The sequence below is a fragment of the Eurosta solidaginis genome, chromosome 3 (genome assembly GCF_040869045.1).
Source record: "Eurosta solidaginis isolate ZX-2024a chromosome 3, ASM4086904v1, whole genome shotgun sequence".
Taxonomy (NCBI): Eukaryota; Metazoa; Arthropoda; class Insecta; order Diptera; family Tephritidae; genus Eurosta; species Eurosta solidaginis.
Genome location: NC_090321.1, coordinates 177,515,052 through 177,541,494, shown reverse-complemented (window position 1 = coordinate 177,541,494; position 26,443 = coordinate 177,515,052). Strand labels below are relative to the sequence as shown.

General features: G+C 36.1%; 2 protein-coding genes across 13 annotated transcripts in view; one reads left to right on the top strand and one right to left on the bottom strand.

Annotated features, from left to right (window-relative positions):
- LOC137244680 (uncharacterized) overlaps positions 1–26,443 on the top strand; it is a 416,557-nt gene that overhangs the window by 198,623 nt on the left and 191,491 nt on the right. For 11 of the 12 annotated variants that reach the window (XR_010951154.1, XR_010951152.1, XR_010951155.1 and 8 more), the window contains one exon: positions 11,804–12,873. Coding sequence is in view for 7 of the 12 variants with exons in the window: in XM_067774048.1 (XP_067630149.1) it covers positions 12,050–12,873 (824 nt within the window). In the remaining 5 variants the exon portion in view is untranslated. Of the gene's footprint in view, positions 1–817; positions 1,219–11,803; positions 12,874–26,443 lie in introns of all 12 variants that reach the window. The other variant, XM_067774049.1, reaches the window with a different exon arrangement.
- LOC137243513 (mitochondrial 2-oxoglutarate/malate carrier protein-like) lies at positions 19,180–20,124 on the bottom strand. Its single transcript, XM_067771302.1, has one exon. The coding sequence runs from the start codon at positions 20,122–20,124 to the stop codon at positions 19,180–19,182; it is 945 nt and encodes a 314-aa protein (XP_067627403.1).

Genomic DNA, 26,443 nt, shown 5'->3' with positions numbered 1-26,443 from the left:
TTGAACCACTTTCAATAACTTTTAGTTATTAATAAAATACATATTTGGCTTGTAAATTAAAAAAAAAACATGTAAAATTTTACGATGAATTTTGAAGCACCTTGTTATTGTGGCACCATAAACGGACATTTGAGTTTCATAAGAGTATTGCCATTTAAAAGAAACAATACGTCTATCGATTTTGGTAGTTATTGATTACGTGACTACTTAAATACAACTTTTTATCATAAGTGGGCAGTGCCACGCTATTTTATCAAAATCATTAGTTTATCTTATTTAATGCTTAAATACGTCATTATAAGACAAATCTCGTTTAATTTTTTTATTTTTTACTATAACCTTTTTTTTTGCATTTTTCTAAAAATTTTCGACTATTTTTGAAGCACCCTGTGTCTGTGACATTCTGAGCTTTCGCACAACAAAACTTCAAATAATTAGCTTTCATTTGCATTTTAAATTTTTTAAATATCTTCATTGGTTCAAAAGTTATGATTTTTGCAAAGGAAAAACTCAAAAGGCGCCACTGTGCGACGCTTCAGTTATTGAGAAAGAAGAGAAATGGAAGAAAAGGTACACATTAGAAATGTTACATATCGTTAACACACCTTCAAACATACGAATTAACTACAAAACAGATATTGATAATACTGCACAGTCATACAGACACTTGTTGATAAAAAATAAACAGTATAATACTCCACGTCAGACAGTGTAAAAGTGAAATAAATGTATGTAATTAATTTTTTAAACAAAACTTATTGTTATTTGTGATATATTGTTTCATCATAATATTCATGTTGTTTTTTATTGTTAATAGTTGCCCTGAGGACGATTACCGAAGGTAATCGAAATATATCGGTTATACAAGAACTTATTGTGTTTTATTACACCAGACCTCGAGCCACCTTAACTCACAGATAAAAAATGCAAGGCGCTATAACTTCAGAAGATATTTTAGGCCGAGCTTCTTTTCCAATTCGACTCCAAACGGCATCTGCAAAGCAGATTAATTTTCACTGGGAAGCCTTTTATGTCAGAAATATACTGGGAGTGCTTGCCAAACTACTGCCGAGGGGCAACCCCGCTAAGAAAAACTTTCTTCTAATCGAAAAAACTTGTTTCTAAATTGTTGATGTTGCTTTTCCCGTGGCATGAACCCAGGATCTTCGGTGTGATAGGCGGAGCACGATACCACCACACCACGGCGGCCGCATTGAAGTAAGTAGTTATCATTATTTGTGTACCTGTATTGCTGTACGTGGAGCTAAAATTTATGCCATGTTTTTATTTGCTTTTTATTATTTCCTTTTATTAGTTTCATTTGATGTTTTAAACAAATTTCCATACAAAATTTTGAGACTCTTACAATCCTTTTTTTAGTAACTTCCGGGAAACTTGGAACACGCATCAGAATCTGGTGACAATTTAATGTAAGGGAAAAAAACTTTGCTATATGGTCCAGGGATCGTAAAAACTCAAAAACCTTCGGTACTTGGAAATTTTCCTTTCGATTTTTGAGGAACTTTCCGATAACTCAGTGACCTGAAACTTTAATAATAAAAGAGTTCTCTAGATGAGATCTTCGGTACTTGGAAATTTTCCTTTCGAGTTTTAAGCAACTTTCCGTTACAATATTGAGATGCTTTAAAATTGCAATTATATATTTTATATTTAAAATGCATTTGTATATACTAGTATACACTATAAAAATTAGATTGTTATTTGTTCCTTTTCAACTTATCACTTTTTACTAGAGCGTACGATTTCTCGAACTTGTTCCAGAAGAGATTTCTCGCGAGTCTCGCCTTCTCGCGAGATTCTCGAATCTCGAATTACTCGTAAATCTCGCGAGCTTCTCGACTTTCAATTCTGGCGAAATTCACGAATCTAGAAATACTCGTAATACTGGCGAGCTTCTCGACATTCAGTTTAATCGATTCATTGGCTGTTTTACATATATAGAGCTTACGATTTCTTCTGGAGCACAAGCGAGCATTTCCACAAAACCACAACTAAAAAACACCGAAATGTATAGAGTACTGCCAATGCAGCGACTGAATTGAAAGTCGAGAAGCTCGCGATTGTTACGAGTATTTCGAGATTCGAGAATTTCGCGGGAGCAGTGTTCTCGATGTCTCGTTAAAAAAATAAAATATTGTGAACAAAATTATATGTATAATAAATATGCTTTGAGTTATATGTCATTGAAAAGCAATATAATAAAAAAAATCACAAGTAAAAAAAACCAAGTGTATAAATACCCAGCCAGCATTTTTTGAAAATATTGATCAAAAAATATTTAAATATCATACCTCAAGATGATTAAAAACGTTGAAATTTAAAAGCATTTTCTGTTCGAAAATTAACGTATCATCGGGAGAAAAATGTACTATAAATGTGATTATTCTTGAATAATCATTTATGATTCCTATTTCGAAACGCTTTTTATTCATATTTGATATCATTGTAAAATTGAGCTTTAATAGTTTTAGAGTAATATTTGACTGCTTTTCACAGTCAATTTCAATCGTTTTGTTGAGATTTTTGAATAATTTTTGAATGCCATTATAATGCATTTATTCTTCATATCTCATTCAAATTAGGATACTACATAATAATCTTATTTCATCAGAGGAAGAAAGCATGCGAAAGTGAGCTATTTGAACCACAGCTAACTCGCAAACAAGCTTGACCGATATACACCTGCGACTACAACATCCAACATCAGCTATGATCGTCAATATCTTAAAATACGATACGGTACGGGATGTTGAAGACATATCCAGGTAAATATGTCAAGAGAGTTTCACTTACCTGGGGTTCAAATAGCTCACAACCTATGTATTTTCCAATCATTATGTATTTTCTGGGAAGCTGAAGGGGAGAAATGGTTGGGCAAATCTTCGTTCACGAGCAGCATTACATTAGTTTTGTCTTGAAGAATATCTTTTGCATAAATAATAAAGTTTTTATATATTTTTCTTAGCTTCATGATAGAAAAAATATGTGTATGTGAAAAAATAAGATTTTTAATGAAAAGTAAAATGTAAACAAGTATAAAATTCATTATTCAGTCAACAAATATATTCATAAAAGTTTCAGAAAGCTGAATGAAAAATGATTATAAAATTTTGATCACCTAAAGTAAACACATTTGATTCAAATATGATTCCAAAATGTGATTAAAAAACTTTATTCAGTTTTTGATCATCAAAGGTAAGCATATTTGATTATTCTTTTTGTTGGTTTTTATGAAATATTAAAATTTATAATTTATTAAATTTTGATGAGCTCGAGGCAGTTTAAAAAATTGAAACACAGTTTAAATGTTTGTATTTCTAATTTTGTTTGGTCGATATTTCGATCTCATTCTGAGATCATCTTCAGGAACTGTGGACAAAACCAACAATTAGTTAACATGTAAACAATTTTTCACCCTAAACATAATACCACTAACACAATTGAATATGTTTTACCGACTAACAAGATGTACGAAAAAAGAAAGCGTAGAAGTCAAACAAATATGAAAATATAAACAATTTGAAACACCGTAAGTATAAACAAAAATCTGCAAAAAGAAAAATACATAGAATGACGAACAAAAAGACATAATCATTTGCATTAACATACAAATGTACATATGTACATATATATTGGTCATCGCACTGCATTTGTTGTGTTGAGCTGCAATTCTAACTAGAACAGTGTTGTTGTCTTAAAACTAAGTCGCGGTAAACGCGCGCCAGCTGATCAGTGTCTATTTTATAATTAATTTTCGTGTAATTAGGGGTGTTCGTAATGTGCAGCATTTCTAAAGTATATCTTTTGCCGTAATTTTTCTCCTCGTGTAAAATGGATACATTATCGAAATCGGGATAATGCCCGGTATCCTTGCAATGTGATGATAATGCCGTCTTATTGTCCGAAAAACTGCTTCTTAATTTCACATTTGACCTGTGAGCGGAAATCCTTGTCTTGAGTTTCATTTTTGTTGTCCCCACATATACCTTATCGCATAAGTGGGACCCGTCACCATTACACGGAATCCTGTAAACTACATCAGACTTCTCTTGTTTGGGAATTATATCCTTTGTATTGCTGTAGAGTTTTATTAGCGTGTGTTTATAAGTTGACGCGATCTGATATTTATCTCTGTGATAGAGCTTTGAACATTTTATTCTTTCCGATATTCCTGGAACATGAACTACTGATTTGTATATTTTTCCCTCTCCTTTGGCTATGTTGGTTCTCTCCTTGTTTTTGGTAAAGTATGTTCGAAGTAATTGATGAAATAAGCAGAGAACCAACATAGCCAAAGGAGAGGGAAAATATACAAATCAGTAGTTCATGTTCCAGGAATATCGGAAAGAATAAAATGTTCAAAGCTCTTTATAAACACACGCTAATAAAGCTCTACAGCAATACAAAGGATATAATTCCCAAACAAGATAAGTCTGATGTAGTTTACAGGATTCCGTGTAATGGTGACGGGACAACAAAAATGAAACTCAAGACAAGGATTTCCGCTCACAGGTCAAATGTGAAATTAAGAAGCAGTTTTTCGGACAATAAGACGGCATTATCATCACATTGCAAGGATACCGGGCATTATCCCGATTTCGATAATGTATCCATTTTACACGAGGAGAAAAATTACGGCAAAAGATATACTTTAGAAACGCTGCACATTACGAACACCCCTAATGACACGAAAATGAATTATAAAATAGACACTGATCAGCTGGCGCGCGTTTACCGCGACTTAGTTTTAAGGCAACAACACTGTTCTAGTTAGAATTGCAGCTCAACACAACAAATGCAGTGCGATGACCAATATATATGTACATATGTACATTTGTATGTTAATGCAAATGATTATGTCTTTTTGTTCGTCATTCTATGTATTTTTCTTTTTGCAGATTTTTGTTTATACTTACGGTGTTTCAAATTGTTTATATTTTCATATTTGTTTGACTTCTACGCTTTCTTTTTTCGTACATCTTGTTAGTCGGTAAAACATATTCAATTGTGTTAGTGGTATTATGTTTAGGGTGAAAAATTGTTTACATGTTAACTAATTGTTGGTTTTGTCCACAGTTCCTGAAGATGATCTCAGAATGAGATCGAAATATCGACCAAACAAAATTAGAAATACAAACATTTAAACTGTGCTCAGTTTTTTAAACTGCCTCGAGCTCATCAAAATTTAATAAATTATAATATTTAAAGGCAAATAAAAATATTTTTAAAATATTAAAATTTAGTCATTAAAGGACTTCAAAACTGATTCCAAAAAGTGATCGAAAAATGATTTTTAGTTTTTCATCATCAAAAGTATTCATATTTGATTATTTCTTTTATTCAATTGTATGTTAACTCATTATTTAGTCAGAAAGGGTAATCAAATTGTATTGATATGTAGGGAAATTCAAAATTGAATCACCTAAATGCTGAGTGGGTACTGTCCATACAGCAATTAAGTTTATGTCGAGAAGCTCGCGAGAATCACGAGTACTTCGAGACACGAGAATCTCGCGAGAAGTCGAGTTCTCGATTTCTCGGATTTCGAAAATCTCGCTTGTGTTCGAGAAGAAATCGTAAGCTGTACTTTTTACAAAATTTAGATGATCTTAGTTTGTAGCTGAAATAAAGTCGCCTCTAAAGTTACTTGCATTTTTTATTTACTGATTTTTCTTACTTCAAAGTCGACCTTGGTTGGAAAGAAAAAATTAATTGAATAAGAAATAAAGCAACCCGTAAACTTTCTGCAATGAACGCAAACGAAATATGTTACTGGGAAACCAGATTTTGTTACAACGTATCACCTTTTTAAGTAACTTTGTGTATGAAATTGGAGTAATGTAAAACAAATTACAGGATCTCATATAAAAGATACGGAGTAAGTCGGACGCCTTCATTATCATATTTTAGTTTTCAATTTATTTGTTTTGCGTAAAGCAAGACCAAATTGTTTCTTAACCGGATTCAATTCCACCCGCTAGTATTCAACATTTTTTGCAATCAGTATTTTGCTAAGCTTAGTTGTATCTAAACCAGTTATGGCCCAATCTAACAGTTCTTTCTATTAAATATTTATAATATTTTTATACTCAGCTGAGCAGAGCTCACAGAGTAAATTCATTTTGTTCGCATAACGGTACTCCCTAACGGCATAAACTAATCGATACTTCTATATATCAAAATGATCTGGGCGAAAAAAGAAATTCATTTAGCCATGTCCGTCCGTCCGTCCGTCCGTCTGTCCGTCCGTAAACACGATAACTTGAGTAAATTTTGAGGCATATTAATGAAATTTGGTATGTAAGTTCAATCGTTCCCGAAATGGTGGTTGTACCTTAATGGTCCTTGTTACCGAAACATACCGGATCTTTATCCGGCAAAGGACCATCAACATCGACAACACTCCCCAAAATCTTCAGGGAGTGTCTTTATCGTTAATACAACAACAACAAAACAAAAAAGGTGTTAGTTTTTAAAGTTTATTTTTATGTAAAGTTATAAAACTAAAAAATTGGGAGTGATTTTCTTAAAAATTAAAATATTTTTTACCTTGGTTATGGAATTCACTTTAAAATCGATCGCGACATTCCAAGTCTCGTATAAATTTTCTAATTATTCCTTGCGCCACCTACTGAACCTTTTTCCCTTTTCCTTTTCGTTGCATTGCAACGGTACTAGTATCGCACGCGGTCGAAAATTCGACCAATCCAATTTCTCATATAAGGGATATCCAAATTAAAGCTATTCAGCCTTATTGTAAACTTCGCGTAAATGCAATTCCCAATGGAAAAATTCCCACATTTGTTCTGTTCTCATTGTGAACTTCACATGTGACAAATTTCCCATTATCGAAAAATTACCATAACCGTCAACAAATTTTTTTCAACGTGAATATATAGAATTTGTTCGCAAAACTGAAAGTGGGGAACAACACTCGATAAAATGTAAGGATTGTTTATTGCTTATTAAACTTAGTTAAGAATTATTTTATATCACATTAAGTCTATAAACAAAACTCAGTTGACTTTCTTGGTAAGCATTATGGCCGAAAATCCTGAAATAGGAAAGGGCTTCCAAAAAAAAAATAAAGATAAAGTGCTGGTTTTTTGGAAGAAATTGAACAATTCCCTCAATAGCATGGGCCCACCATCAAAATCAATCTCCGAATGGAAAAAGGTGACTATCTATGCAATGTGGCTATGGAATGTGCCATAATTTATATAGCCATTGCTTACAGGTTTGGATTGATCAAAAACGATACGTACGAAACAAGGCTGTCGAAAATACCAAAAATAGGAAAAAGACCGGTGGAGGACCTTGCAAGCAACATGTTTTTTCTCTATTAGAACAGTCAATTTTGGATATAACTGCGTCAGTAGCAGCTGCGGAAGGTGTCGAAGATGGCAAGCCTTTTGGTTTGAATGCAACGAAATCACCTGGTAAGCACCGTGAAAATAACAGTAGTGATGAAGACAACAGCTCTAGTGAGGACTCTGAAGTGGAACTTAGTTGCATGGACAATAGCTTGGACGAAAATAGCACCGAAACTGCCGGTGACACGCAAAGGGAAAGTGCTTTGCCTGCACAAAAAACCAGCCAGCAAACTCGGAGAAACTTAACCCTTCGGAGCTATTAAACATTGAACTAGATGTTCACAAAGAAATGAATGACAACGTCAGAAAGGGCTTGGAAATCCAGAGTCATCGCTATACTGAAATAGAACGCCACTTAAAGGAATTAAACCAAGGCCTCGAAAACTTTCAAAATATTCAAAACAGTTTACTAAAGGAAACAAAACGCCACAATTCGTAAACTCATACTTATAAACAGCCAAATCGAGGTTCAAAATTTGAAAATACTAGCTGCAAAGAAAAGCTTAGGCATTAATTAGAATGTTTCGAACGTTTTTGTAAAAAAAATGAATTTTATGTACTTTATTTTTTCAAATTGGTAAAGCAAGATTAACAATAAAGCCACTTTTGAGCTAATACAAATCAGACATTTCTTTGAAGAGTGTCATTCAATTATAAAAACATTTTGTCATAAATTTACATAAGGCAATTGCCTATATTTGCTCTAATACGCTTATCCTCATTGAGGTATGATGAATGCGATTCAGATTCTTCAAACTGCACGTGTTCAGAAATTTCCAGTTGAGAAGCTCTATTTGAAATAAAAGGTGTGTCATCGCACCAACGCGCAACAGACATTAGTAATTTGAGCTGCTTTCTTAGGCGCATAATGTAGCTCCCTGGCTCCTAGTACACACCTCCATCTATTTCATTGGTCCTTTCCACAATGTTACGTCCACGTGCATGAACCTCATTAAATTTTCTTTCTGTGGAGCTCTCTTCCGCTGATCTGTGGGGTGTTAGCAACCAAGGTTCCAGTGGATATCCAGGGTCACCTATGAACAAAATTTGATTTTGGGACTTACAGATTTCATTAAAATTTTACCTAGCAGCCAAACATTTCTAGTGCCTAGCAAGTAATCCTGTCCATTGAAACCCTCAATTCACTTGTATTCCAAATTAATGAGTCATGGCAGGCTCCAGCGTGTGTAGCATCACGTATCTTATTGCCATTTTGTTGTCACATACCTGCAGATAAAATTATTAACATGCGTAAAAGCATACACAAATTTTACCAATCTACCAGCAAAACATTCATACTATAGTAACCCCTTCTGTTATAATATAAGTGTTTATTATTCCTAGGGCCTATAATTCTAACGTGTGTGCCATCTATGCAGCCAATAATGCCTGGGATATTAAATTGTTGATGAAAATCCAAAGCAATTTCACGCATTTCGTCTTTAGTAGGCCATCTTATCCACTGATTGCAAAGGCACTCCTCAAAACATTCAATACTTCAGACAAGACGTGGCTAAAACTTGACTGCGATTAGCCAACATCCACTTGCCTCCCTACTCCTTCTGGTATGCTCCTTCACCAAAAAATCTTAGAGCAGCTGAAAGTTTTACGGCTGTGTCTATTGCAAAACGTTTACGTGCCACTGGCAGACCACTGTGCAATACATCCAACAAATATTTGAACGCCGGCTTATTTATTCTATACAATTGGTGAAAGCTATGTATAAATAGTTAAAACGCGATTATTTATTTGGTTTACGAGTAAAATTATTTGCATGTTTACCTTGCATTGGGTAATTCAAGGGGATTACACTTGTCGCGTAATATCCTCCTGGACACTCGTTCAGCCAATTGCTGACTGGTATTAGTTTCTTCTTCAATTAAACAAAGGAGCAAGTAAGCACTAATCATTACAAGTTTAATATTTAACGCAAAATTAAAATGTTTAACTACACAACAGCAATTTTTTCTGCAAAAATTTGTAAACAAAACATGAGTGATGTTCACAATAGCATATTCGAAATTCGAATATAACGATTGATTCACATGAAATTAACGATACGAATTTTTTGTTCATGGGAAATAAAAAATTCATGGGATTGATTTATTCACATGAAGTTTACAATAAGGCTGATTATGAAGATTTCTTCGTTTCTGTTCGGCCTACGAACTGATGATGCAACTATATTGGACTCGGCGACAACTTATTGAAATAGGGTAAATCATGTGATTGGCCTAAACCAAATTGAATTTGAAATATCTTTACAATTATATATTAAATCATACCGCCGGCCTAGAGTGTTGGCATGCTAACCGGCATTAAAAATTTTACATGACAAACAAAAAACCTATTTGAATTGTGGTTGGTATGGTTAATATTTAAGATTACTGTTTTACCTGACTGATGTTCAACCTGCATCAAAAAATCATTTTTGGAAAAATTATACTTAATGGGCTTACACTCAAAGCAGACCACATGCTAATTGCATTCTATTATATTCAGAAAATAACCGTGATGCAGATTTCGTAGTTATGGATATACACATACGGCAATTTTATACCTACCATACGCGCCACACCCCTCTCAATCTACCCGAATTGTCACTTTAAGGTATACCAAGTTCCAGAAATATGATCTTATTTGTACAGGAGATATGCGATATAGAAAGAAATATTTGTACGGTATCTCCACAACCTGTTTTCCAATTCTTCGCACTTCATTGCCCTTCAGGGATATTTCAATACTGCAGCTCCATGGAAAGTAACTCAAAAATCGACCTAATATAAAGGAAGTAAAAATGGTTTTCCGATTTAATAGTCCGGGAGTACGCTACTGCGAGTATAATATTGATCTCATAGTAAGTAATACTTTCTTAGTTATTGGTTTTTGATTAATTCATCGTATCATATCAGTGCTCCTTTTACTGACCCATGGCTGCTCTTTCAAGAAACTGGCTGCAACTCGCCAGTGAAATTCCAAAGCTGCTTCTTCTAACCACATCAACTTTTCAGAACTTTACTGTTAACACTACCAGACACAATGGTATCCAATCCATCTAACTTGAAACCATCCATAAAAAAGTGCAATAAACCAGTGAACTTTTGTCATCAGTTCCGCTCTTTAAGAAATGTAGATTGTAGATTTGACAAAGATCAGTCATTTATTTGGTAGAGGAAAAGCTAATAAAAATATAAGCACCAATATGTCGTGTTTATAGCTTGAGTCTCGAATACTTAGAACCGTATATACGACGATATGGCTTAGTATAAAATACAACCCCAGAGTAGATATGTATTCATTGGTTAACTGTATTCAGTCTGAGCTTATTTCAATGGAACCAGTTCACAAAAGCTTAGCTTTGGTTAGCGCTAAGCGGATCTTAAACACCTACACACACACGAACCGCACACGCAAACCTGCTTGCATACATCAAACACACAGTACTTTAGGTATTCTCGTGCACTTGCAAAACAACCGAACGCTTTAAAACAATAACAAAGAGTGAATAAAAAAAGATATTAAAAAATCCAAAATTTTAATTGATTTTCATTAGCGTTGCACGTTTGAACCGAGTTTTATAAAATTTTGATTAAAATGAAATTTACTCAATTAATTGAGTCATATTTATGTGTGGAGCACTTCACGTCAAATCGGACACTTTCTTTGTTCAAGCTGTGTAACTATTGGCCTTAACCTGTTTTTTTTTGTAAGAGATCGAATAAATAAGTTATTTTAAAATTGAGAAATGTAAAAATATGGGCGTTATCCGCCTCCTCTCTTACATATGAAAGTCCGGCGATAAAAACTGTATTACTTTATGAGTAAATAAAAGCGAAACTTACAAACATATCCGTAAAAATTAGGCAAAAAAATAAAACGGCAGTAAAAGCTGAACTTATCGTATTTTTCCATAAGAAGCAGACATACCGGATCATTCAATTGGCGAAAATTTCAGCATCTTTTCGGTATTATTTTAGGTATCGTTTCGGGAAAACTTCAAAACCCTTCGAGAATGTTTCCGGACAAAAATAAGGCAGTTGAAGCATGCTGCAGGACCACTTCGGTATTTTTTGAGTTATCATTTCGGTACAGTACGATACCCAAAACACATTTACGAAAGGTTCATTTTCGTATTTAGAAAGACCATAACTATGTTTTGCGTTTTTTCGGTAAAGGGACCATTGACAGACCTTTTCCGAAAAACTTGTTTATTGAGCAAGTTAGCCTTAAGATTGAAACTTCTTATTCTGGGAAGTTGATATAAAAAAATTCCGAAATTTTAATTTTAACGTAGAATGCTCCTTATGTAGGACTGTGTTAACGTAATGAATAATTAATATATAATTTTAAAAGCACTTCAAAATTTGATCCATTATTTATTTCGCTTTTATTGCTTTTTATTGTTGCAGATAAATGAGCAAAACAAATTGACTGCCCATAAGAAATCTACCCAAAATCAGCAGCAATAAAGCTGTCAAAATTACCACCGATATTGTGTTCCTAACGACTGACTGCAGCAGTCGCTGCCACGACAACACCAGTTACGCAGCCAACGGTGGAGCTGCAGCAAATTTTGTGCGTAGCAGCTGAGGGTACGCCCCGTTTACATCACAACGCCTTCCGACGTCTGCACCGCCATTGTTACTGCCAATAAGATGCCAATTTGTAATAAGCCATCGCTAGCGCTGAGCCAAAGCAAAAGTGCCACCGAATTCAACGATCACGCCTCAGAAGCAGCTAAAATGAAGCGTACGCGCGAGCAAGCTTATTTTAATTCATATAATTTCGATGCAATCGAACAAGTGTTTCCCTACTGCCATGACATGCAAAAAATGGAAGAGGAAGGAAACGACGCAGCAGGAGAAGAAGGCGGCAAACAGAAAGTAATACCAAAAGTGGGCAAAGAAGGCGGGAGAACACCCATTGCTTCAAATTCAAATACAGTTCCCTCTACAAATGTACCATCATTGTTACCGAATACAGGTGGCAGCTGCCATGGTAGTGTTAGTAATCAACAACAACACAAACAAAGTACGCTTAAAACAATTTATCGCGGCTCATCGTCACTCACCTCATCACAAAGTAATCCAAGCAGCAGCAATCGTAGCAGTATTTGTGAGTGTCAACGCAGTGATCATTGCAGTAACGATTCGGATTGCTGTTTACATCATCCACATTCCGACGAACTGACCTACGCTTACATGCAACGTTTTGGTACGCTATTACTACGCTCACCTAATGCATCACCATCGTCATATTTCGTGGAGGAGGATGGCGATGATGTGGACGCATTAAACGTGGAAAAAGGAAATGATGTCGCTGGAAGATCGGGTGTGCTATCAGGAAGAGTAGTAAGAAGAGAAAGTGGCGTAAGTGTCGTTGCGTCCGCAGATGTTGTCCCAGTGCATGGGAAGTGCGAAACGGAAGCGGCGCTGAAAGAGAATTTTTTGCTGCCGCGAGCAATGCTGAAATGTCCAAGGTAGGTCAACGCCTTCACTTATATTTTTTTAAATATATTTTTATATGCCTTGAATTGAGACGTTTATAAGGGAAAACAATGGGTTTGAAGACAAATATATTTTGGAATCACCCTTCCAAGCGCTTGCATTACGAACTTCTTTCCTGATTTAGATTTTTTTGTTGATATATTGTGAGACGAAAGATAAGTGGAACTCAATGGGCGTACGTAAATAATGATTTTTCTCTCAAGCCGTGAATGAGTCGAAAATCTTGCTTAGCTTATCTTAGTACCGGAGCAATCTAGACACATGTCCGAACTACGACTTTCACAAAACCTCGAAAGATCCACCTTATTCTTTAAATTGTTCATCATTCCAAAGAACCAGGGCACTTGCTTTAGGACGAAAAATTTTAAAGGAGGAGAAAAAGTTTAGGATATTACATAAGTAAGTAGCAACTGTTGTGTTCGCAATCTGTTTATATTTCGAAATATTTTTAAACGGTTTTATTTAGCTTGACTTGACAGGCTGGCTGGTTGGCACGAATTTTGTAACTGAAATTTAAGTAACTTCCCGATAAGCTACAAGTTTGAAACTTGGAATATAGTTCAGAACCCGTTGACAATGCAATAACAAGGAAAAACTGCAACAGGTGGCGCATGGATCGAAATATTTCAAAAAATCGTATTTGTGGTCCGATTTTTTCATATTTGGAACACATAATACATACATGAACAGAAAACGGCCTGTGAAAAAAATCGCCGCTAGGTGGCCCAAGGATCGAGATATTCCAAAAAATCGTATTTGTGGTCCGATTTGGCTCATATTTGGAACACATAATACATACATGAATAGAAAGCGACCTATGATGTCCGTCTTGGCTCATATTTGGAACAAATATTACATATAGTCCGGTAGAAGTAACATCAAAATATTTTGGAGTTCGAGGAGGGATAAGCATACGTGGCGCAGAGTCGAGTAAAGTCTTTGGAAGGATTATGTATTGAGGACTTAGATTGTAACAAATTGTCAGGAAATAGTCCGTGTAATAATGAGTCACTAAATAAACTAAGTAGAATGAGAAATAATAGGCAACAAAAAAAAGACTAAAAACTTGAAAATAAAATAACTAAAAAAATTTTTTTAGTTAAACGGTTTTATTGAAAACAATACTTATATGAAGTAATAATAATACTAAAAGCTAGAAAATAATTAGGTAGGTCCTAGGTACTAGTCATCACACTCCTCATCAATCTAGGGCATTGATCATACAATTAAATAAAAGCGTTGGACGCGTCAAATTTCTATTGATATTCATATATAAGACCAACTGAACCTTAATCAGGTTATGCTACGCTTCACATTTTTAGAAACTTCATGCGCCCAACGCTTTTATTTAATTGTCTGATTAACGCCCTAGATTGGTGAGGAGTGTGATGACTAGTACGTAGGACCTACCTAATTATTTTCTACCTTTTAGTATTATTATTAATTCATGTAAATATTGTTTTCAATAAAACCGTTTAACTTAAAAAATTTCTTTATGTATTTTATTTCAGAATAATTTTGAACGCTTCTATGGAATCATAACATACGATCACGGATCTTTTCACTCAAGCGATAAAAATTAGGCTATCCAACTATTTAAAAAATAATATATGTAAATAATGGATCTAGTGAGTAGGCGTTGTCCCTAGTTCACATATTTCATTAATCCGATACACCATTTCGCAGCTATTGTGATATTAAAAACGGCATTCTATCACGGATCGTATATTACGATTTGTGCACTCACAGCCTCAGGTGTTATACTGATTCAGTATCATTACAAAATGTCATAGCTATGGTTACTACTACATACACTTATAACCGATACGCAAGATACATAGGAACAATGCTCGCACTTCATTCGCGACACTTTCGCTTTTCGCGGGTGTGTTAACTTCTCAATTGGTTTATCATCACCTAAACTTAAATACAATTATTTTCTGTTAATAAAAAGGTCGAAATAGTTCCTTTCGGTAAGGTAAGCCTGTAACAAAAAATCGTGTGCAACCAAATCACTTACCTGCACAAGCTCTCCGCTTTCTATGGCCACTCCAGTTGGTGAATTGGGGTATCAAAAATTTTTGGTGTGCCAGGGGACTTGGAGCGAATGCGGTATATGGTTCCTACCTCCCTCATCCCAAAAACACTAATAGAACTGAATTATTTTTAATTTCAGCGATTAACTGGTTATTTTGGACATTGGCCACTCCTCATGGGTAAAGTAGGTACCATTCACCTACCGACAGTCCATTATCAGGAGCCATAAATTGGTTCAACGTTGACCAGGTCAACGTGCTACATCTACTACTAACTGTGGCACTGGTTAACGGCTCATCGTTTAACAATTCTTCACTATAAACCTGAGAGCAAGGGTTCATCATTGACCACCTACCATCTGAATGTTCACGATATAACTTACCGTTAGTTTTGAGTATTAGTCAACGAACTCACCAGCATCAGCAGTTCATTTAACGATTGTATCGCCTTTGGCCTCTGGTTTTGAAGCGATGCCTCAATATATTCATAAAATTAGCGTGTTGTGTATGTGAAATATCCAAATATTTTCAACACTATCTTCCTATTGGTCATGGTGGATATATTCTGGCCGCGGTATTGAATTGGCTCACAAACTTCTGCGACAGAACTTCCCAGTGAAAAGTATTTTCACGTACAACGCCAGGCTACCGACGAGTGTCTTCTTACAGATATGATCAGATGAAAAATTATTTACTCTTTCGGATTAGCGCACAATACAAAAAAGTACCTAAATTTTGTACTAGAATGTGAAATATCCTTGTGGGAGCCTATCTCTCTCCTTTCGCCACTCTCATCCCAACTCTCACCCCTATTATCCCGAAGAGATTCGGGGAGAAGCTCGGCCTAAATCTCTTCGGAGGTATGCCACGCCCATAATTTTTTTTATACGTGTATATAGATTTGTATTAAATATCGGTTTATAAAATGTAAGTAAGTTTCCCTAATCATCACAAAATCTGTTTTTATTATCTTAAATATCCATATTTGGTGAAACTTTCTACCCCAATAAATTTAGTTCTCTATTTAATTTAACAATTTTTATGCACGTAGTAATACCAAAAGTGGCGAAAAAATGATTACATAATTTGCATTAATCCAATAAAATGCGATAGCCCGACAGACTTTTAAAGCGTCTTAACGCCAAAAAAAAAACAACAACCACCACATTAACACCCACAACTTCATCAGTACTCAGTGCTCACGTCAGCTGACGAGTTTTTTCTCCTCGGTAGCAACATTTGTTCTCATTTCGCATACAACGGAAACATTCTCAAAACAGATCCAAAAAGCGGCAGCAACAGTGTTGCCATTTCTAAAACCAATTAGGTATTGGAATTTTTTTTTTAATCCATGGTAGATCTGTAAACTTTGTTCCAATGAAGTCGAATAGTTTTCATTGTACCCGGAAAATGTCAGCCGAGGTCACCAAAATTTATTTTTTGTATGATTTTCAATCAAGGCGAATCTATACCAGGTGGTGGCAAAGCGAATTTAACTAATTCGCCGTTCAGAAGAACGTAAAGTCAAAAGAAAATTTTCATTGATTTCGATTAACTGACTTATTATTGTACAAGGCGTTGCAAGGCGGATTCAGTACCAGGTGTTGTTATCCCAACAGCTGATTGCTTCTTCTTGATTATTTTCCATACAACGCGTTGTACTACAACATGTCAGTTAATCGAAATCAGTGAACATTTTCTTTTGACTTGACGTTCTTCTGCATGGCAAATTGGTTGAATTCGCTTTTCCACCACCTGGTATGGATTCGCCCTGAGGCGTTGTATGGAATATGATCCAGAAGAAGCAACCAGCTGTTGGGATAACAACAGCTGGTACTAAATTCGCCTTGATTTTCAATATGAAAAGTTCAAGTTTAAAATAATTGCAGGTAATATTATGAATGAAAGTCATATTTGAGAAATTCTGAAACTTTCTTATAAGTAGAGAGGTAGATGCGGTACAGGTAGAAAGGAAAATTCGCCCTAAATGTGGTAGATCTACTACAGTTTCCGTGAAGTGGCTACACTGGGAGGCAAGCTGGTGCCGCGTACTAGTCGGTACATGCGATTACATGCGAGTACATTACACACACACGAATTCACCATTCATGGTTACTGAATTGAATATTTAAAAAGTTTGCTTTATTTGGCATGCATAAATGATTTTACTTTTTCCGTTCACGTTGCTTCACTTGTGTTTTGGCTTGAGAATGTTTGTTACTACAAAGTCAAAATTAAAAAAATAATTGCAGACAGTACAACAAACAAAAATACAGAAATGAATTTTTGAACGGAGGCACGAATATGGTGTGGCGGAAACATAAGGCAAATGCGACAATTTGATGTGCATACGTAATTCTTAGCTATTGCCAAATCGATCTATAGGATAAGTGTGACCTAATGTAGGGTATGAAAATACCCTGCAGCGAGTAGCACAGGTTCCGATCTGGCCCAGAACTATCACTTTAAAAGATGGTATTAGGTCTAATTCTGTCCATTCGCAGTGCTTTCAACTGACATATTCAACAATGTGATGTCCTGCCAAATTGGCAATTTACCCCATTTGCAGACGTTTTGAATGCGTTCTTTACCGATTCAGTCGTAGGTGGTTCTGACATAGTCGCTGCCCTACAGGTACAAATGTGCTACCCAACTGTTCCGCTCTAGATCCAATTAGGACCAGTTCGAAGGTATTAAATCTGTAGTGCGAAACTCCCGTTTTACGTGACTGTCTTCAAAAACAAACAATCATGCCTGATAGGTGCAAAAAACCAGATTTCTTCGAGGACAACATTGGTGAAAATTTTCATATAGCCGAATGACAGAACAATAAAGAGTTTAGAGCAAGCCAATTGACGGCTTACTTCGCTTGGTTATTCCACCATATTATCGGCCGACGTGGTGTGGTGGTAGCGTGATCCGGCCTGCCACGCCGAAGATACTGGGTTCGTGCCCCGGGCTAAGCAACTTCAAAATTTTAGAAACAAGTTTTTCAATTAGAAGACAGTTTTTCTAAGCGGGGTCGCCCCTTGGCAGTGATTTGGTAAGCACTCCGAATGTATTTCTGTCATGAAAAGCTCCTCAGTGAAAATTCATTTACCTTACAGATGCCGTTCCGAGTCGGCATAGAAGATGTAGGTTCCGTTCCGCCTATTTGTAGGCAAAATTAAAAGGAGCATGAAGCAAACTGGAAGAAATTGCTTTACATTTATTATTCTTTAGGACTCTTTGATTTTTCTTTACTACCTTGAAAAATTATTCGTATTTGCGAATTGTATGTAGGCACAATCCTTTTTTTTTTTTTTTTTTTTTTTTTTTTTTTTTTTTTGAAAAGAACTCCAATATAAATGAATAACTGATGAGAGATTGGGCAACATAGAGCAATAGACTTGGAACATATCGAGGGTTAATGACGACCACACACCGTTTGGCCCAGGATGCTTTGCCGTCGTTGAACTGTTAATTCTCAGGTAGTAGAGTTCGACGAAACACGTAATAATTGTGCGTGTATTAATGATCCATATAAACCAAGTTAATGGCTTCGAACTGCGCCATATCGCAGCATATCAATGTTTATTGTTTTTGAAATTACATGTGTAGAATTCGTTTCTCCAAACGGCAACTTCCAAATCGCCACGGAACCCCGAATTTTCTCTCTTAGCGAAAGAAAATGCTGGATCAAGAGGACGATTGGAAGTTAGCCGTTGCTTGCTGACAAACGAAAAAATAGTTAAGACGAGGGCGGCTACCCGGTAGGAAATTAATTAGGCCCCTGGCCTAAACATAAATTCCTAGGGATCGATGCATAGAAAGTGCTTTCGTATATATGAAACATACATATGCATTCATACGTGTTTTTCTAGTGATTTTGTACGCATTCAGTATTAATACAACCATATGCATACAGAAGTAGTGCAAAGGGCGTAATAAAGTATGCACGCTCCCTGAGAAATTACACGTGTTAAAAAGAAATAAGCGTGCATTTAAACTAACACATACATAGCTTCACATTTCGCTGTTTCATGCATACATTTACAACTGGGATGTTAAGCTTCACATAACATACGAGATAAATACGAAGGTCATCCGAATATTGAGACTCAAGAATATACTCAACGCATTATATTTTCTTGAAAACCATACCAGAATACATTTTTCTAAATATTTTTCACGCTTAACACATTCGCAAACAACAAACGTAAACAGCTACATACATAACAACAACAATCAGCAACAAATTCCTTATATTTTCGATTTATATACCTCACCCAAAACATTTTTAAAGTAAAGTGTATTCAACTGTTCTAAAAACACAAAAACCAAAATTGTATTTGGAACAATACGTAAAGAGTATGGTATATAACCGCTCCACAGTGCAAGCGTCCCTTCACTTCGTATTGTTTTTATTGTAGCATCCGAAATTCCTCTATACTCCGGTTTTCCATTAATCACTTTCATATTCTGTATACGGGTTTTCACTAAATCCACTGGCAATGAAACCGTCGCTGTCAATAGACCCGATCCAGTACTCGCTGCGAAATGCAAAAGCATACCCTCTTGCAAACCCAAATACTTTTCTGACAAATTTCTAAATTGTCCATAGGAGGCCAATTGTGCAGTATTTACAACAATAGCGCGCCCAACCGTTGGCACTGCACCACGCCACAGAGTTAGAAGGCCTTCTTCTTTGACGATGCGTGTCAAGGCATTGATAACATTTGTATAATTACGTCGTTCCTCGGGTGGTAATCGTGCGTCGCTCATCATACGAATCAAGCACACATCAGCGGGCGTACTCACAAAAGAACCCAGCGCACCGGCAATAATAGCAATGAAAACGCTTGCGACGACAGTCGGAGAATCATCAAATTTGTTGCGATAATATTCGGTACCACTTGTGAAAAGCCCCAGACGTATTGTTGAATAGATAGAGTGACGTAATATTGTACCAGTCAAACCTCTATACAAACCGCGTATACCATCCTCTTTAACAGCGGTTGTAATGACGTGTATGATACCGGGTTTCTTTCCCACCGATTCGGAAGTTATTTGCATACGAGTCTTAAACAAATCCATGGGATGCATTATAGAGGATCCAGCAACTGCCGCTATACCACCGAATGCGTATTTCAATACAGTGGGTACGCTGGGTTCTTTCTTTTTTACGCCGTTTTCTTTTTGTGACATTACTGTGGGTGTTACTTGAAATCCTGCGGCTTTAAAATTTCTTATTTAATCAGTTTTTTAACTGTTATTTGGTTGTAGATCGATGGAAATTCATTTTTTCTGTTACCTTTTGTTTGTTTATAAATAAAAATATTGAATTTGGCATTTTTTGTTTTGTTGTTTGTTTGATTTTTTTGTAGGAGTTTCCAGCTTAGACAATTTTAAATCATTGGGGTGTTATTTTTAAAGAACACTGCGAGCATTCGGGTTTCGTGATCAAACAATGTTTTCATACACTATTTTATTCTGCCCTGGATTCCAAGCTAGAAAAACTGACGAAACTTTATCGGAACTTCAAAATACAAAAACAATTTCTACCATGAGATAGCAAGACCACTATTCCCCCCAAAACTAGTGAGTTTGACATGTTTTTGTTTATGTTTTCAATTTTATTTTTTAATTAACATTTTTTACAATAAAAACAATGCAAATAACACGATATAACTATTTCGGTCTCTGATCGTTATGAAATTTTGAAAAGATTCCGATGTAGCCATGAAATACGCCTTATGATCCCAGAACGTGATACCTAAACGGTTCATAATAGTCCGGTAATGATCCCAAAATAGTCCCGAAACGATTCGGATTCGAAATAATGCCACAATAGTCCCGTAATAACTAAGACACAGTCCCGAAAACACTCCGGGGAATGAAATCGAAATTATCCTGAGATTCGAAGCTGTCCAGAAAACTATTTCGACACTGTCCCAAAGGTACCCGGAAATATTCCCGAAATTATTCTGAAATAGCCCCAAATTCATTCAGAAATATACGTGATATGATCGTATAAACCATCGGAAAATGATCCGGAAATACTCCCGAGTCATCTAAGAAAAGTGCCCAAATCCAAACTAAAACGATCCAGATATAGTCGCGCAAAGTTTTCAAAATGGATAGTATGGATAGTTCTATTTTAATTAAAAGTTCCTTTGTGATATCGATCCTCTCGAAAACTGCTTAAAACTTTTTTAATCGACTTATAGCGCAAACATAAAGTCACATTAAATTTTAAATATTCTGAAAACTTTACATAATAATACATATTTGATGTTAGTGACTTATTTGGCGAACTTTCAATTGTATTATGAATGAGAACAAATAACAACCACTGTAGTTTGTATGTAAATACTCGCACTAAATAAGGTAAACTTATGGTGATTTCTTTTCTACACGAAAATGTCGCCACTTTCAGCGGCAAACATTTTTAAGATTCTCACTTCGCCTCAGGGATGCATCTTAACGTTAAGCTAATCGTTTATCAAAAAATTTCCACCGTTTCCGTTGAAACACTTCGAAATATTATCGATAAAGAAATTATCAAGATAAATTGTATCTCGTTTTTAACGAAACGAAAAGCTTTCGTTAACGTTAAAAACGTTAACAAAAACGTGATACTTTATGTTTGAATTGTGCTGGCAATGCTATAGCCATGGTGGAGCCGTAAAGTGGTAACAGCGAGCGGACATACACACAAACTCCATGTAATTTGTTTGTGTAATTCGTTGGTGGTAATGTCAAAAATACTCTGAGAAATGTTCGTACTGTCAAAATTCATGAGAAAAGTTGCAATCAGCTTGGCTAATGCTTTCACCTTTAATGACTCCACCATCAATCAGCTTTGCCAGCATAGTTTGAAATTAATAATCAACATAAACGATTTGATTTCGTTTTGATATGGCAGAAATAGAAAACAAAATCATTTCGTTAATTTGACGTTCTTAACGCTAATGAACGAAACGAAATGACTTTGTTTCGTTTATTAACGTTAATTGTCGTAACGAAATGATATCGGTTCGTTGGTTAAGCATGCCTGCTTCGCCTTGTGAAATTATAGCCACTTAAAATGTTCAGTGCTACCCTGAATGACTTGAAAAGAACAAAAATTGTAACCATTTTTACAAAAAAATGCAGTTCGTGTGGTTGTTCGCTGTCAACTGTGATCGCAAATTGCTTTTGAGTGAGGCATGATGCGACACATACGTCCATATATAGCATTCGCTTCAGCTTCGTGTGATTCATAGCATTCGCTTCAGCTTCGTGGGATTCATCAGCTAATTGACAGAGCTGTATTCTGCACCGTCAATGGCAGCGAGGGCAAGTAATGTAGCATTTTTGGCCATTTTTAGGGATAGGTTGTTGAGAAAAGATAATGATGCCCTCTATTGATGCTAAGCTGATTTTACAACAGAACACAACTTTTTGAAGGCTTGGCGTAATGGCGACATTTTCGTGTAGAAAAGAAAACACCATTAATTTCATTTACAAAGGAAAAATATTTCACCGTACATACATATATGTATGCTTTTTCCCTCGGCGGGTTACGGGGTTAGACTATACCCGCGGTAGGTATGCCTGTCGTAAAAGGCGACTCAAATACCAAATAGATTCAAGGGGTTGCCAGCGCAATATATAGCTTATCCAACCCAACTGTCAACCTCACATATCCGTGGCGAATTCTGTTTCACTAACAGCCGAGGCTTTAGCGACCCTGAACTCCTCATGGATCTAGGGGGTGGGAGGATGGGTTTGACCTGGAAGGTCGCATGTGGTCATACCAAATCGTTCCCGATATGGTCGGGCTTGGTACCGGAACGTACCGGATCTACATCCGGCAAAAGACCATCAACATCGATAACACTCCCCAAGGCCTTCGGAGAGTGTCCTTATCGCTACAACAACAACAACATATGTATACTTTGAATCACGCAATTACGTTCCAACAGGAATTTAAGCTTTAATATGTCGCGAATGCCTCTCAGAAATCATTCCAATTATTTTTCGTATTCTTTTGGTTATTTTTCCGCCATTTATATTAGACTAGTGCAGACAAACTCTGATTTCCAACTCTTTCTGTTTTTTCAACATTTGGCAGATGAACTTAGAACCCGCCAGAAACTCATAACGCCTTGACTCTAATAGTACCTTATCTAAACATTGCGCTCGGAAAGCAGTACGTTATTATAGTTGCATCCATATTCTGAGCAATGACAGGTGTCATTAGTCACAGGGCGGAATATTTTACGGCCTACTACTCACAATTATCATGGTTCAATTTTCTTTGGAACACTAAAGTCACTGCGATGACCTCATTACTCGACTATTTATTATGATCACCTCGTTGAAGTTCAACCATCAAGTGGTTTGTAATTTGGTAAAACGTAAAAAAAATTGTTTCTGTAAATGAAGCTGATTTACAGAGAATAATTTCTGGCTGATTATTTCGTGAACAGTAGACTTTTGATCTCTTGGTTGCAATATAGTACCAGTATTCTATTTTTGCCAGACTTGTATTGAGAAAGGCTATACAAGAGTTGAATGTTTCTTAGAAAAAACTTTAACGCCCATAAGTATGTTGCATTAAAAATAAGTTGCTAACGAAACTTTGTTTATCTAGAGGTCATATGTGGTGTATCGTTTCCAAATAAGAGCCCGTTAGATCAAGCTTTTGGTATAGCTATTTCCAGCATTTTAATCCAATAAACGGGAAAAATCTCCATAAAATGTTGCATAATATTAGGCTCTAGTATACTCTTAAAGAAAAATAACTTCAGGGTTTCTCGGATATGCTGTATGTTGCATACTATGAACTCTGCACAGAAAGCTCTGGTTTTTTGCATTTTAAAGCTTAGCTATGTGAGATGAATGATTTCGATATAATGTAAAAGAATGTATAATTGGAACACTTTAAAGTTTTTAAAAAGTGCCAAAAAATTATAAAATTGTTGTTTGCATCATAGTACAGGTTTACAAGTACGATATGTGCGAGAAGAAAACAATTTCTTTCTCTTTCTCTTTCGCCAACCCTCCGGCTCTATTTTGGCCCCCAGGTTTCTTTCGAAGCTCAGGCAAAGGACCGTGTCGGCCTTTTGTCATATATTTAGCGACGCTATACCGCCATCGCCATACGGCTTGCACACAAGCTGCCCCGACACCTTAAGCCTTTGCAGGTCGGATGTGTAGAATGACATGCAATGTCGCTTTCAGGATAGTTTTTAGGGCTCCCGTTACGTTTGTCATCGATAATCTGCATACTTCCCAAGATAAGATCCACGATAACTTACTATATAGGATAATTCCTAGATATTTTGTGCTACATTTTTCTATTAGGGTTACCTCTCCAGCTTAGGCCTAGTCCAATTATAAAAAATTTAAAAAATAAGTACAATGCGCGATATACCTCGGAAGAGGGCGGGCTTTTCTTCCAATTTGCGTCGTGTTCCTTTTTTAATTTCTCTTACAAGTTGGCGGGACGGGGCCCACATGTTTTATGCCGGCTCCGAAAGGCATATGCAGGGCAGATGAGTTTTCACTGAGAATCTTTTCATGGCTTGGAAAAATCTTGTTTCTTTGGTGGATCTTCGAAATCTTGTTTCTTTGGTGGATCAAGACGGCGGCCGCTAGCCGTACAATCAGGGGCCTTTATTTCCTAGCTACTAATACTAGATAGCGCTAGGGGCTAACCCGACTTCAGATGCACAGGCATGTACATCTCGAGGCGCATGATCTATCAGAGAGCTGATTATTGAAAGACATCTGAAGCTTATGGCGACTGAAACGTCATCTGCTAAGCCGTGACTTTGACTGGTCCTCTGTTCAGCTGGCTATGCAATTGGTTGATGACCAGTATCCACAGCATTGGAGATACCCCACCCTGCGGCGTTCCTCTGTTTGCAGATTTTGTGCCCTTGCATAGACGAAATTGCAACGTGATCATTCTGCAATTTAACATGGAGCCGATATACTTCAATCAAGTTGAGACTGTCGATAATTGATCATTTCGCGAAATTTTTGAAAGTACCGGCAATGTCCGGAAAAAGACCTGGGGCATATTCCAGGGCTTTCTGTACTACTACTTTTTCTGTAAGTATGTTCTTCTGAAGGTAATGATGTTTCACACCTCTAGGGTTTTAGTAGAAAAGATATCAAACTAATAGGCCTGCAGTCTTTCGGTGAATATGCCCGACTCTTATCGCTTTTGGTATGAAAACTGCTCGATTCGTTCTCCAAGATTGCACCTCATCCCGCATGCATTTCATGCAACCCTGAAAGATTATTTAAACCATCCTACAATCGTTGCACCTTCTATCTGCAGCATAGCAGTGAATTTCTTATCTGGACCAGGCGATGTTAACTTGGTGAAAGCTTTTATCGCCTATTCATTGTACTAGTGTTTGCAACCTATAGATAATCGATAATTTTGATTTTTTTGGTAATTGATCGATAAATTTTTGATAGTAAATCGATAATACCCCGTCAACAAATTTTCAACAAATTTTCGATAACAAACCGATTAGTAGTCGATATAAATTAATAACTCACCGATAACCTATGTCTTTCCTTCCCTGGACTTTGCTTCCGCTCCCGTGACCATAACTTTATTCATCATTGTTATCATCCGCATTATTAAGGGCGATCTTTTGCAACTCTTTTCTTTCTTTGGGGACAGACCCAGTCTAATGTATGTATATCTTAACATATGCATGTATGTTGCTTCAAAAGCTTGGTTACTGCTTATTTCCAATAAATATATCTGAATTAACTATTTAGTCTACATTTATATATTGAATTGTTAATACATTTTGCAAAATTTATTGTTTAGTTTGTTTGTTGTTGTTGTTTGCTGGTACTTACTTGTGTTATTGACACTGTTCGTGCCTTGCATTTGCACCAGCCAATTACAAGTGGAAAAAAAACTTAACAAGAATTATAATAATCACAAAAACACACATAGTTCATACATATAAATCACTAGTTGCCAAGCCACAACTCAAGTATCTTCTTTTTAATGCAACACATCCGCTAATATAAATACGACAATACATACACACAATAGCAACAGCTTGATCACATCAATTATTTGTGACAATTTGCATGCAGTGACATGCGAATATGTTGGGAGATTCAAATGCAGGTAGCTTGAAGGAAACTTGGGTCTCGTAATAAAGTCAAAGAAAAATCTGTACCTTGTTGTCGATGCCATTTCCAGCAGGGTATTTAGTGTCACTTTGATCTCTATTCCAATTCACATTGCATTGTCGTTTGCCAATTCATTCCTGCTTTGCTGTTAATGATCTTCAATTGATGTAACTTTTGTTGCTGTGCGCTACAATTTGTGTAACCAAGGTTTGTAGAGATTTCAGTATTTTGTTACATAACACAGGCCGACAGCATCTCAGCCCCAAAAACCGGACTATATATTTTCGAAGTATTTTGATGCGATGAATCGAAAGCTGGCCTCAAAATTTCTCTATCTGCTCTGGTTTTCGAGATATCCTAACCT